Source organism: Syngnathus acus, chromosome 19, assembly GCF_901709675.1.
Source record: "Syngnathus acus chromosome 19, fSynAcu1.2, whole genome shotgun sequence".
NCBI lineage: Eukaryota > Metazoa > Chordata > Actinopteri > Syngnathiformes > Syngnathidae > Syngnathus > Syngnathus acus.
Window position 1 is genome coordinate 4074092 of NC_051103.1, and position 12902 is coordinate 4086993.

Consider the following 12902-nt stretch of genomic DNA (forward strand, 5'->3'; position numbering starts at 1 on the left):
TGTCCTGATTTGCTGGTCCTAAGCATACCCCCCAAAAAACGAATCACACAATTTTGTGACAGAGCCTTTATTATCATCTGAATACACATAAAAGCATTGTAAATAGAAAAATAGTCAAAAAAATACATTTGTACAAAAACGATGCATGTGCTGATGAAATGTTTTGAACTACATTTCTGATATAATACTGATACTTGTCCAAAATATCGACAGCAAAAATAGCTGACATGTCCGTTGCTGCGCATGGATTACAAGACACAGAAATCAAAGAGGAAAATAGAAAGTAACTTCAATAAACCATACAAAAATGTTTTACCTTTAATAGAACAGGCAGTCCCAGCATGATGTTGAATTGAGACTCAAAATTAATGAATTATATTTACAGTATTTACATCTCAACTTGGAGGGGAGGGGGGAGAAAACAAGTATGGGCAAATTAAACTTATAACAGTCAATAGAATCGATTTGCATAGATTTATGTACATTTAAACAATTTAATAATCACTCAAATTCTGCCCCACGAGATAATAAGTTAATATGTACAAACTAATAAGGACTGGACAATTTCAACATTCGCCGCATAAAGTCTTTCAATATAACTTAGAAAAAAAATTCAACTCACACCTGGAAGGCACCACTGCATCTGTGAAGGCAAGCTAATCTAAGGCAACGACTTGTATATCTGGAGGCTGTCCAGGTAGAAGTGGAAAAGAGAATGTTTGAGTTATTTCATCTTCTTGTCCTCTGAGGCCTGCTTAATCTGCCGCGAGTGCACCATGGCCCCCGCGAGCAGCTTCTCCTCCAGGGCTACGTGCAGGTCGGGCCCCCCCAGCTCCAGCAGGGGCTCCAGCCCATGCACGGCCCTGGGCACCTCGGGAGCCCCCGCGTCTTGGACGGGTCCCAGGGCCCGGCGCCTCCGCTTTAGATCCAGCTCTCCCTCGTCGTCCGCCTTCTCGTGGGAGCCCCGAGGGCGAGCTTGGGCTTTGACCGGCTCGGCTTTGCCGTCCTCTCCCGGGTCCGCCCGAGCGGCAACTTCCTGTTTGAGGTCCCGTCCTCCTTTCTTCAAAGCTTCGCTGTCTTCATTGGAAGCCCCCTGTGCGGCGTTGCCGGCGTTTTGGGCTTCTTTGGCTCGCTCCAGCGCCTCTTGTTCTTTTTTCTCAAGCAAAGCTTTGCCCGCTTTTTCAATCTCCTGCTGGCGTCTCTCTTCGGCGGCCTTCTCCTGCGCTAATTTCTCTTTCTCCAGCTTCTCTCTCATCTCCCTCTCCTGTCGTTCCTTTTCCACCCGAGCCTGCACTTCTCTCTCGATCTTCTCCCTCTCAAGTCGCTCCTGCTCTCTGGCCAGCTTTGCCTCCCGCTCCAGCTGTTCTTTTTCTAATCTTTCTTGTTCCGCTCTCTTGTCCTCCAGCGCCGCCGCTTTTTCCTTCTTCTCCCGCTCGAGCTGTTCCAGTCTGGCTTGGGCCTCGCTTTCCATCTTCTGTTTTTCATCATCCAGCTTGTTGTCTTCATCCCTGACAATTTGTTCCTTTGGCTGGTAGACCTCGGGTACTTTCCTCAGGAGAGGCACTCCTCTCGCCCCCAGCTCGCTCTGCTGATGGGACTCGACCGCGTTGTTCTCTTTGTAAGGCGCCGGAGGAGCTACCTTGGCTAGCTCGGGTGCTTTGCCTTCAATCTGAACAAGATTCGGCAGCGCGGCGGCGGCGCCGGCAACTTGCGGCGCCCCGGCGTCTGCCGGCTCCTCGGGCTGCTGCGCATCTGAGACCAGGGCTGAATCTCTGGGCTTCCCTGCTCCTCCTTCTGCTTCCTCCGCGTGCTCCTGGAGTTCTGAGGGAGCAGCACATTTCACGGATGAACATTAGATTTCAAAATCTAAATCCACAAGACAATACACAAAACATACCGCCTGGCTGCTTCTGATGAATTTCTTTGTGCTGCTCTTCTATGACTGCCAGAAGCTTTTCCTGCTGATCAAGAAGTCTCTTCTGTTGCTCCTGCTGCTCCTTGATGACCTGCAGCAGTACGGCGTGGTCCAGCTGGCCTTCTACAAGGACGGAGACAGCGACTTAAAAGGAGGCCGTGGAAGGAAAGAACGACCGAGGGTGATGAATGCATCATTTGATCAAAATCTACGCTAACATATCGAAACACTACAAGGACTACGTTAGACGACTGGGAATGGTGAGTTTAGTCCATCACACGTGTCGCTATATTATTACAATCAATATGGACAATAAATAGTGAGTTTTGAGATTTTTTAGTGATAGACCAAGACACGGTGGAGCGGGAGGGATGTCATACCTGCAACCAGCTTTTTTATCACTGTGATCCGGCAGAGAAAGGAGCAAAGAGGTAAAGATTGAAGAGGAGACAGAAAGGAGGGGAGGGGGGGAGCAGAAGTCAATAACAAAATGAGAAAGCGCCAAAATAAAAATAAATGCCAAGCGTGTATCCTGCATTGTCAGAGAAAGGTTCAGCTTCCCCAAATTTATCTTTACAAAGTGCAATAAGCAAGAAGGGATCAAAGCGGTGACAAAAGAAGCAAAGAGTGATTAAAAGTGGCAAACACAAACATTTAACTGGAAACTGTCTTCACGTATTCATTCATTGTGAATAAATTCAACGTGTAATTTGCACTCACCGTCCATTTTCTCATCTCCGGCGGCATCTTTGCCGTCAGCGGCTTGAGCGTCTTCAACAGCAGATGGCGCTACAATCACATCAAGGTATCAAGCTTGGAGCGCTTTTCCGACTTTGAGCCACAGATTTTGACGTTGGCCTCATCTACTCACGTTTGCCTGCAGCCTCGACGGCTTTGTCCGCTTTGTCTTCATCGGCGTGTACGGCGAGCACGTCTTTGGCCACATCGAGCTTCTCCGCTTCTTTTGGGGGTACAACTTCCTGTTTCTTCTCTGCTGACTTTTCAAGCACCTCATTGGACAGGTCCTCCTTCTTCACAACCACGACTGCAGGCTTGAGGACGTTTTCCTCGCTCTCTTCAATTTTCACGGCATCTTGACCTCCGCCTGGCTCTTGACCTCGTTTGTGCTCTTCCTCCATTGTTTTCATCGCCTCCTCCAACTCGGCATTGTTCTTCCTGCTGTCTACGTGGACCTCGTCACGCGGGATGGGCGGCTCATGGCGGTGGGCTTCTCCCTCCGGCATGGCTACACCTGGGCGGACAGACAAGTGGGATTCCACGTCGTGTTCTGACCCGGGTTCAGTTTTCTTACCTGCATCGGGGCGGTCCAACTGCACCTCCTCCTCCTTCTTGCTGTCGGGAAGTTCCACGGGTCCTTTAATCTGGGGGGGTTCCACCGGCTGCCTTTTGTTAGGTTGGAGCTCATCCACTGCCGGGAGCTCAGGCTTATCGATGTCGATTGCTTTCACATTAGCAAGGTCCTCTACGTGCGGACAAATAAAATAAAATTACTTTTCTAATTTGGCACACATAGGCAATAATACAATTCTACGCCGATGACGTCACATTTAAATCTGAGCAGCTCTCACCACTAGGTGGCAGTTCAATACATGGACAAAAAAAGCAAATTGCAGCAATGGCATTGAGATGAAATGGAGGTGACTAACAGGAAACGAGTGCGAGAGACATTTAAGTTGATATTGACGAAAAAAAACGAAACTATCAGGAACCTCAGCACATCAACTTTCTTTCTTACCTCCAGTTGCTTTCTCTGGCAAACTAATATTTCCTTCTTTCCTTGATATAGACGCAGCTTAAAGGCCTTTTTGAGGCGCCCAGGGGGATATTGGAAGAAGGTAGGTAATGACGGAATTTGTTGGGGAGGGGGGGGGAAGGGTGTCGAGAGGAAATGAGGGAGTGGGGGTGCCGAGAAAATTGCCTCGGTCTGAAGGGCATCACTCTTGCTCCATCAATGTCACACGCTCAGAGATGCTCAGAGATACTATCAAAGTCTTATCTTCTTGCCCGGCCTGTCTCCCTATCAGTCATTCTGTTGGGCATGAGATGAGAAATAATGTGTATTTTTTTTTTTTCTTCTTCTTACTACTGGATCGCAATTTCCTTACATTGCTTGGACCCGGATAAAAATGTTAGCGTCATTAGTGAAGGTGTTAAAGCCACCGATGTCGTGGCTTACCGTGCAGCTCAATGATGTTGGATATTTGCATGTTGCTCTTGTCGGCTGCTGGAGGAGGAGGCGGAGCTTGGGCTTTGGGGCCTTGGGCTGAGATGGACAATGTGGTGAAAGTGCTGATGAGAAGGATGCCCAGACCCACGCAAAGCACGAGCTATTGGAGAGGATAAGAAACTCTTAGTTGACTTTCAAAAATGTTGCTACAAGATGTCTGGCACCTGAGCGATGATGCTGCTCTTCTGGATCTTCCTGTAGATCAGAGCGGGGCATATGAAACAGATGAGGCTACCCATAGTGGCTCCAGTCAGACCCAAAATGGTTTCCACTAAAGAGACACAGAAGCAGACAAGTTGACAATGTAGTCCTACAATGCCTTCCAATCAGCAATGATGTCACAATGGCAAAAAAGGGGAGTTGCCTCTTGCTCCCCAAATGCATGCTCCTTATCTGTAGCGCCATTCAACTGCCATTCACAATCAGCCGCCGCCCAGCCCCTCACTCTGGGCTCGCGTCCCTGGCATCCAACTCCTGGCGGCAGACCGCCCTCGGCCCACCCCCTGGATCCGTCCACTGAGTTGGCTGGATGTCAGACACCCGAAAGGCATCGCTTATCCAGAGGACGGACATCATATTGTCTCCCTCAGATTTAGTGTCTGTTCTCCCCCGGGGTCCTTACCTCCCTTCTCCTCAGTCTATTAGTCTGATTAGAAACACAAAGAGCCAAGCACAGTGGTTTTTTTTTTTTTTCCTTTTGCAGCGGCCAACCTATCAAAGGTTTAACACGCAGTGGCCATAAAAAGGATGAATGCAAGAAAACTCTTTCTAACAGTTACAACTCTTGCGCCATTTTGGAACCGTGAGCGGGACCAATTCAGACCTGATGCCGAGTCAGCGACATTGCCGCCGTGCGTACGTGGAACTGCCGCGAATAACACTCGCCCCACCCCCCAACCGCTGTCTACCCGTCTGAAAGGAGATAAAAGTTAGAGCCCTGATTTAAGGACTGCGTTGCGGTGTGACAGTCACTGGCTCATAAAGTCACATTCGCACGGGTCGTTAAAGTGTCCCAGTGACTCTGCCCACACAAAGAAACACGTGCACCTTTCCAGACCTCCAGTCAATGAAACACACACACACACACACGGTGACTGTACCGTTGGGGATGAGGATGCCTCCCAACATGGTGCCAAACACGATGCTGAGCGTGATCATCTTGAAGCGAAGAGGGGGCATGTACCCGCCGGCTGCGAACGTGCCGTCTTTTTGCTGCGAGGGGTTGACAAGAAGACAAACTTAAGACACTCGTTTGGATGTTCCTCACTTGTGTGCGGCAAATGTATGGCGCTCAAGTCAGCTGTGTTTGTGTACCAAAGCTCACGTGTAGATATGGGGGGGGTGAAATTGAGGTCACGATGGTATATTTGAGGACTTATATAGGTCACGCCATTGAGAATGACGCAGCGGTTTCTAATCAAGCACAGCAAACACACGCATGGATAGGCCGTACGTGTCGCTATACTGTTTGCGGTCACGGAAGAGAACTTCCAAAGTCACCTGCTGCTCGAAGAGCATGGTGTTGATGGCCTGGCGGCACGGTAAGATCATCATGGGGAAGCCGACGGCCACGGACATCATGAAGCCCACTCGGATGACCTCGGTCACCAGGTTGGAGGGGAAGTTCATCAACACGTTGCCGGCGATGTTCTCCGTGAAGCTGACATAGCCGAAGAATCCCACCTGGAGGAAAGAAATGGGAGTCTTAATCGTCGGCGTGAAATAAAAAGATGGCGTGTCTGCACTGACGGTGATGTAGAAGACCGTGACCACGTTGAGGGACGAGGTGAAGATGGTGCTCATGCGTTTGACTGACGGCTCGTCCAGGCTGTCGTAGGTGGGCAGCACCTGACTGCGAGAGACAAGCATACCGACATGGAAACAGCGGGCGAGAGCATTCGTCGCAAAGGAAATTACTTTTTAGTTCCGTTCAGTTCCGTTATCTCATGTTCTGTCCTTCTCTGTTTCACGTTCACACGCTTGGAAGTTTATGAGCAAGAACTGCCCTGGACTCCCACTCGGTGCTTCATCCACAAACCATTAAATCTCAATGCCAAGGTTAAACAAAATGGCATACGTTTTTTTTTTTTTTTGCACCCAAGCCTTTAAAAAAAAACAAAAAAAAAAACAAGGCCAGCTCCCATTCGGTCATAATGGCAATGTTAAGTAATGATGTAACGGCGAGTAAACACGGTTCATGAATGTAATAAAACTCCAATGTGCTGAAAGCTATTTAATCAGGCCGTGACTGCATCAGCATTGGCGCGTAGGAGGGCCGCAGTCCAGCGTGTTGATTCGTGCTTTGGCTTCAGATGCCTGCCTGCCATCTAACGGCGCTCCCGCATCGCTCGGGCCCTGACAACGGGCCAAACGCATCACCCTGCCAAATATCACTCAGCGCCACTAGTGGGACCTGGCACCCAGACACACAAAGCATTTAAGTGTGTGCGCAACTCGTTTTTTTTATTACACGTAGCTGCAGTCAAATGTGTTTTTGTTTTTTTTCCTATTATAGTTACTAAAGTGAGAATAAAATGTGAATTTGAGATTTGAATTTCAGAGAAGAGTGTTGTTACCATTATGCCCAATTTAAATGATTAAAAAGTATATAAAACGAGGTTTCAATTGCTGTCATTTCCAAATAATTATAAAGATGCCAATGTAGCATTTTCCCTTCAAATGCATACAATTTCTTTTTTTCTTTTCTGAATTCCCTTTATAGGGTCTCGCTTGAGTCACAGGCTTGATGTCACTTACCTCTCGTTCTCACACAAACACACACACACACACACACACACACACACACACACACACACACACACACACACTCTAAATCTGCTGCATTCAAATTACATTACGTGAAATAACCCATAGGAAAGATCAACATAGAAGACACCAAAGAAAAAGAGCATGCAGATGACTTTGAGGGAAGAAAAACTCTAAAAGCTAAACATATTGATGCTACGGATAAAAGGCGGGATAAGAAAAAAAAAAAGTTGAATGAGAAGATGATGTGAAACTCCCACTGTCTAGCCATAATGGGCAAAATAATCAATTGTGTGACCGTGAGAGGCACAGTCGAAGAATCAACAGCGTCGTGGTGGAGTTATAATTCCCTTGCACTGCATATTGGCAGATTGTGTTTTCCAGAAATCATGCAAGGATAAAATGTCACCACCCATCCACCGTGGGGTCTTGGGGGACCACTATATGTCAGTCACTGAGCTTGTGAGACGTTTACAGTCCAGTCCTGTGCAAGAGGTGTACTTACGACTGACAGGCGAAGGCCATCCCACAGATGGGGAGACAGCGAAACACCCCCTCCCAGCGCACCACATTGACCTGCCCTAGCCACTGGCCACTGAGCAGCCCGTGTTTGAATGAAGACAGCACCATCTAAGGGGAAGGAGGGGGGGGTGGAGGGGGTTACAGTGCAAACCAACTTAAGACAGGTGAAGAAAGAAGGAATAGGGGGGGGGGGGGGGGCTCCCATGCAATTAACTCATGAATGAGGACAGAGAACCAGAAGAAATGAGGACATGGACGCCCCATGCTGCGCAGAAACCTGCCAAAGTCAAAACGATGAGGATGGCAATGAAATAAACAAAATGAGAGTAAACAAAGAATAAAAATGAAAGAAGGTGAGCGAAAGGTTCATCCGTGGAACCACTTTGGAACTGTACCCGGCCTGCTCAATGAGATAAGAAGGGGTCCAAAATATTGACTATTAACACTGCTACTGCCATCCAAACAAACACACACACACACACACGTGAGGAAAATCAAAGGGTGAGAAATTGAGGAGAAGCTGGCGAACTGAACGTTCTTTCACCCACTCCTCCTCCGCTGCCCTCCTGATGGTGTGAGACGGGGGTCCCGTGGTTTACTTACGGATGACAGCAGAAGGTGGTGGCGATAATGGGCAGGCACTGAATGACGCCCTTCAAGCGCCACAGGTGAACCCGCTCCAACCAGGAGCCCGAGACTATGCCGTAGCGCAGGGACGACAACACTATCTACAACATGAGCAGCGGGGAGAGCGGCGGGAGAAAGTGGAGAAGGGCGTCAGAATGGAGAGGGAGGGGGGGGCAGGAAGTCAAAATGAGGGACAGGAAAGAGTGGGAGGGATGAGAAGGAGATTTGTGATTGTTAGAGGGATCAGAAAACGTATTCCAGGTTGTCGCCACGACCTAAAAAGTGACTTGCAAGCTGCGGTGAGAAGTCTGTGGAAGCAGGAGTACATTGTGAGTGCGCAAACACACAGATGAGATACGACAGGCAAGAAAGAGCCCCCCCCACACCCCCTATTCGGCATTGTACGCTCAAAGTGGAACGATCGACTCACCGTGAACATGAAGAAGGTGTAGAACATGAGCGCCATGGCCGAGAAGGACTGAATGGAGGACATCATGTTCCTCTGCAGACTCAATGGGAGCACGATGAAGAGCGACACGGCAATCAACAGCAGCACGCGAAAACCGCCCGTCACCTAGAAGAAAAAAAATATTTCAGAACCAAATTGTTCTCGTGCTATGTTAAATTCTGCCGCTGATATTCATGCAAACCTCCAAGCCCAAAAGCTGGGCAAAAAAATTGGAACCCAGATCGGCAATGACCACATAAAAGGCGATGCACGTCCCCAACATCAAGCCGATCATACTGCAAGGACACGAGAAGCCGCAGCATGTCAAATATATCGTGTGTGTAAACGCAGACATAAATGTGTCGTATTGACTCACCTGGTTTCCACCAGAGTTTTTCCTGCTTTGCCGTAAGCGTGGAAAGCTGCAAAAACAAATATGACGTCAGCGTGTGAACAATCTGTGTACAAACACAAGGCCATGTCTAAAAGTAGTCTTTCTCTTTTGATATTAGAATCAGCTAAACAAAGCATGCCACACTAAAAAAAAAAAAACTTCCCACACATTTAAAGACACTTTTTAAAACATAGAAAAAAAAATTCAAATATTTTTAGAATTATCCACCCGTGATCCAAACAGAAAAATGTGAATGTATTATTTCACATATTACAAAAAAAAATGTAATTCCTGCACATTTTCCCCGATGACATCTCACCCAATCCCGCATAGGTCCTTCGCTTGGTATTGGTGGCGGTGTGAACTAGGAACATGCATGACTTGTGGGTCATCCAGGAGCAAAGGAACAACAAAAGCGTTCCCAGCACGATCCCACACTGAGACAAAAACAGGAAGACAACAAACAAGGACACAACCATGAACAATTGCACATACATAACCAATTTGATTTTATTATAAAAACGACGCTCCACCCGTCATCATTTCATCAGCTCTCTTCTAGTTTTGACTGCAGCATTACATTGTTAGAACATTTATTCCTGTGCAGTGTTGCAATAAAAGGTCATCCTCCATTAAGGAAAGTAAACTTTCCAAACTAACCTCAATGAGAAGTGTTCCTCTAAAGTACTTTTAAAGAATCTCCATCCTTGTTTTCCTGCTTAATGAAGGCCTCCGGTTTAATTTGACTCATGAGGAACTACTGTAAAAAAAATTAAAAAAAATCCTGCACCTTGGGCTATGTCATTGACTATCAATGTTTTACGATTGAGACGCTACTGAGCTTCATTAACTTGTTGAAGAGCAAAACAAGCTAATCACTGCAGTAAATATCCAATGGGATATTTGTGTAGTAAAATCCAGAGGCAAGCTTCATTTTCTCCCGCAAAACAAATGTTTATTTACATGATTACTGTGTGGTAACTGTTGTTTATTGAAAACTAATATCAAATCCCACAGGAAGGAACTTACTGGATGAGTATAGCCAACATTTTAATTGTTGCAACATCTTAGTGGCAAATAAATAAAAACAATTGATTGATTACTAAAGTTCATGACCTATTGTACACTTAATGAGTGGGAAGGCACTCCAAAAAGCCAACTATTCAAAAACACAAGTTATTATTAATATCATTATTAATAGTAATGAGCAAAAAAAAAAGAAAACAAACATTTAAAAAGTTGATTTACATTTTTAAAAGCGGGCCTTGAAACGTGTGCGCGCCCGCACTCACTTCGAGGTGTTACGAGCACGCGCACGCCATCATTAACACACCTGTTTGAAGCAGAAGGGCATCGTGAGCACACTCACGCCGACGATGCTATTCACCACGTTCATGATGAGACCCCAGTTCGACGCCGTCATTTTGGGAAAGGCTACCTCTTCTTTCCTTCGGTAGGCGAATTCCAAACAACACGATGGAAAAAAACAAAATATAATAACAGGGGTAAACGTCAAAACGTCACAGTTGTCACGGGGTTCGTCTGACTTCCGGGGTTCATCAGTTTCTGTCAGTGACGTGGCGCTGTAGGGACAGTAAACATACGTTAAATACTTTTAACCTTTGAATATAAAACACACTATTACGTGAATGTATACGCCACAAAGGAGGTTTTATCAACAAAAGACAAATATAGGAACTTTACCGTCAGTTTCATCGTACACCAAGCGCTTCGTCGACCTGTTTATGTAATCATGAATTATAAATATGGCGACTTTGTCTACAAAGTAGCGTGCAAGATGTAATTTGAAAAACAACACTGTTGCAAATAGTAAATCAAATGCGCTCAGAGTGGTTTGCCCCCAAGCAGCTCACACTCGTAACTAGGAAGTAACGACTGTAGTCGAGGAAGTGAATAAAGACAACACAGGCTGCGCCTTCCATGTCAGTGAAACACTCGGACGCCTCCTAGCGCGTCGATAGTGCTTGTACTTTTGTTAGAAAGTCCAAAAAAAGTACTGTTCAAATTTGGAATACGTAGATAAAAGTAGAAAGTACAGAAACCAAAATGTACTTGCATGCAAAAGTCTGTCCCAACTGTCAATAATTTATATCCATGACCCATTCTGATAACTGTTTACATCATGACATCATCCACAAAGCTTGAAAAGAAAGTAACAAGATAGTTCGATGTGATCTGGATGATGTTGCGTTGCACTTGTGACCTGTCACAACAATGAAGTTTAATCTAATCTAGTCATTTGTTTCTAATGTTTCCAGACTTTCATCTGATAAATGGAGATGCCCATGCCATGTTTCAGATGTCTCTGTTGAGAGCCGTTGACAGCAGGTAGCATCACTGACCCCCTTCCAGATGGTTCTATTTAACTGCTTGTGGTCCACATCATTAACTGTTTCAAGCATTTATTATGTTTTTCTTCCTTGTTACTTAAATAATACCATTGTATGACCTGCCCCAGCACCTGAATATAGAGTTGAGTGAAAACAGTTTAACATTGGGAAAAAATTATTTTTGTCATTTTAAATATTGCTATATTTACAGGTGGGCCTCAATTTATAATGGCACCGACATTTGATGTTTTGTGGTTTTGCCATGAACCAACATGGAGTGCGTTTGATGTTTTGTGGTTATGCCGTGGACAAAAGTATGCAAACCAACATGGAGATAAGGTAAGCAATGTTTTTGTAATACAATTAGGGGACATTAGGAACTCAATTGCGTTGAAAATGGGTCATATAGGAACAAACATAAAACAGTTGGGGCCCTTGCACTCAAAAAGTGCGGCCGACTTCCTCTTACACTGATTGGGTTTGTAATCATAACAACACTAATATATCTATGTATATAAGTGGATCCTGTTTTCCCAGCCTTCAGATTCCGGTCAGGAAAGGGAAACAAGAGGCTAAAGGTGTGAAGGTAAACACACCAAAAAGAACAAACCCTAAAACATACTCAGGGGGGAAAAAAACATTAAAGTCCAGCACTTTCAATGTAACTTGTGATGGTTTATTCCTGCTGCCTGCCTGGTGCCCTCTCAGATAGAACACTATTGTGTTGTTTGACCAGGAAATGGAAGAAAGACTCAAGCGGTGGTGGGAGGGGGGACGGTGGGAGCGTTTTACTCAAAAAGGGTTACGCTGTATCTCCAAAGATCAAGGTTATTCTGAGGCTGGGATGTGATGGTTAGGGGGGGGGGGGGAATGAAGTGTATGTTGTATAATTAATGAAAAATAAAACAATTGTTAAAAAATTTGAAAAATGAATTGCAAATAAGAAGTACAGGTAAGTGGAAAACCAGGTAAGTTTCTGAATTTTGCTTCTAAAAAATGAAACTTGAAAAGTGATGTTAGCATTTTGTTTTACAGTACGCTTGTTTCCATTGCTTCCACGTACACGTTACAAATGTTTACAATATTTACCATTGCAAAGCAACTTTTTAATTGTTCATGTTCATTTTATTACACGTAATATTGTTTTAAAAAAAAACACACATTGCACAATCTGTTATTTGGTAGCCCAGGAAAATATTGATAGCATTTCCATTCATTTCAATTGGGGCAAGATGACTTGAGATGCGATTATTTTGTGTGAGTGGTCAAGGGACAAAATAAGTTGTCTAAAAACACGGTCACTGACAACCTTCTACGATTCTAATTTACACGATAAATACAGCGTCTTATCAATGTGTGTGTGCATATGTGTGTGATCAGAGCGGTTAAGACAGGAAAGCCCTGCTCCTCGTGCACCAATGACCCCTCCAAATCAATGTGACAGACCACTTGATTGGCTGGAGGGTCCCGTCTTTCCGCACCTAATCCCTCAAGGTGGACCCTCGGCCAGGCCTGCTGCGTATAAGTGTGCGTGTGCGTGTGCGCGCGTGTGTGTGTGTCTTTCTGCACCTAATCCTTCAAGATAGAGCAAAAGCCACGGGTTGAGGTATACTAGCGCAGTTATAGGGGTC

The 12902-nt window shown here is 45.6% G+C and overlaps 2 protein-coding genes across 4 annotated transcripts in view; one reads left to right on the top strand and one right to left on the bottom strand.

Moving 5' to 3' along the window:
* Nucleotides 1–51: 51 nt before the first annotated feature.
* Nucleotides 52–10825, bottom strand: slc38a10 (solute carrier family 38 member 10). 3 transcript variants are annotated; one of them, XM_037277789.1, is made up of 18 exons: nucleotides 10625–10825; nucleotides 10254–10503; nucleotides 9240–9357; nucleotides 8903–8948; nucleotides 8729–8822; nucleotides 8509–8652; nucleotides 7435–7559; nucleotides 5913–6015; nucleotides 5664–5846; nucleotides 5264–5375; nucleotides 4328–4434; nucleotides 4113–4263; nucleotides 3228–3398; nucleotides 2787–3167; nucleotides 2636–2704; nucleotides 2296–2316; nucleotides 1898–2038; nucleotides 52–1821 (listed from the first exon to the last, which is right to left on the bottom strand). In XM_037277789.1, the coding sequence occupies exons 2-18, from the start codon at nucleotides 10341–10343 to the stop codon at nucleotides 725–727; spliced, it is 3153 nt and encodes a 1050-aa protein (XP_037133684.1). In that variant the 5' UTR covers nucleotides 10344–10503; nucleotides 10625–10825; the 3' UTR covers nucleotides 52–724. The 3 variants fall into 3 exon arrangements, with proteins under 3 accessions (XP_037133684.1, XP_037133683.1, XP_037133685.1); XM_037277788.1 differs by lacking the exon at nucleotides 7435–7559 and adding an exon at nucleotides 8055–8179; XM_037277790.1 differs by lacking the exons at nucleotides 2296–2316; nucleotides 7435–7559 and adding an exon at nucleotides 8055–8179.
* Nucleotides 10826–11503: 678 nt separating this feature from the next.
* Nucleotides 11504–12902, top strand: part of bahcc1b (BAH domain and coiled-coil containing 1b) — a 67790-nt gene continuing 66391 nt past the window's right edge. Inside the window, exon 1 of the mRNA XM_037277750.1 lies at nucleotides 11504–11610. The gene's annotated coding sequence lies outside the window, so the exon portion shown is untranslated. The remainder of the gene's footprint in view (nucleotides 11611–12902) is intronic.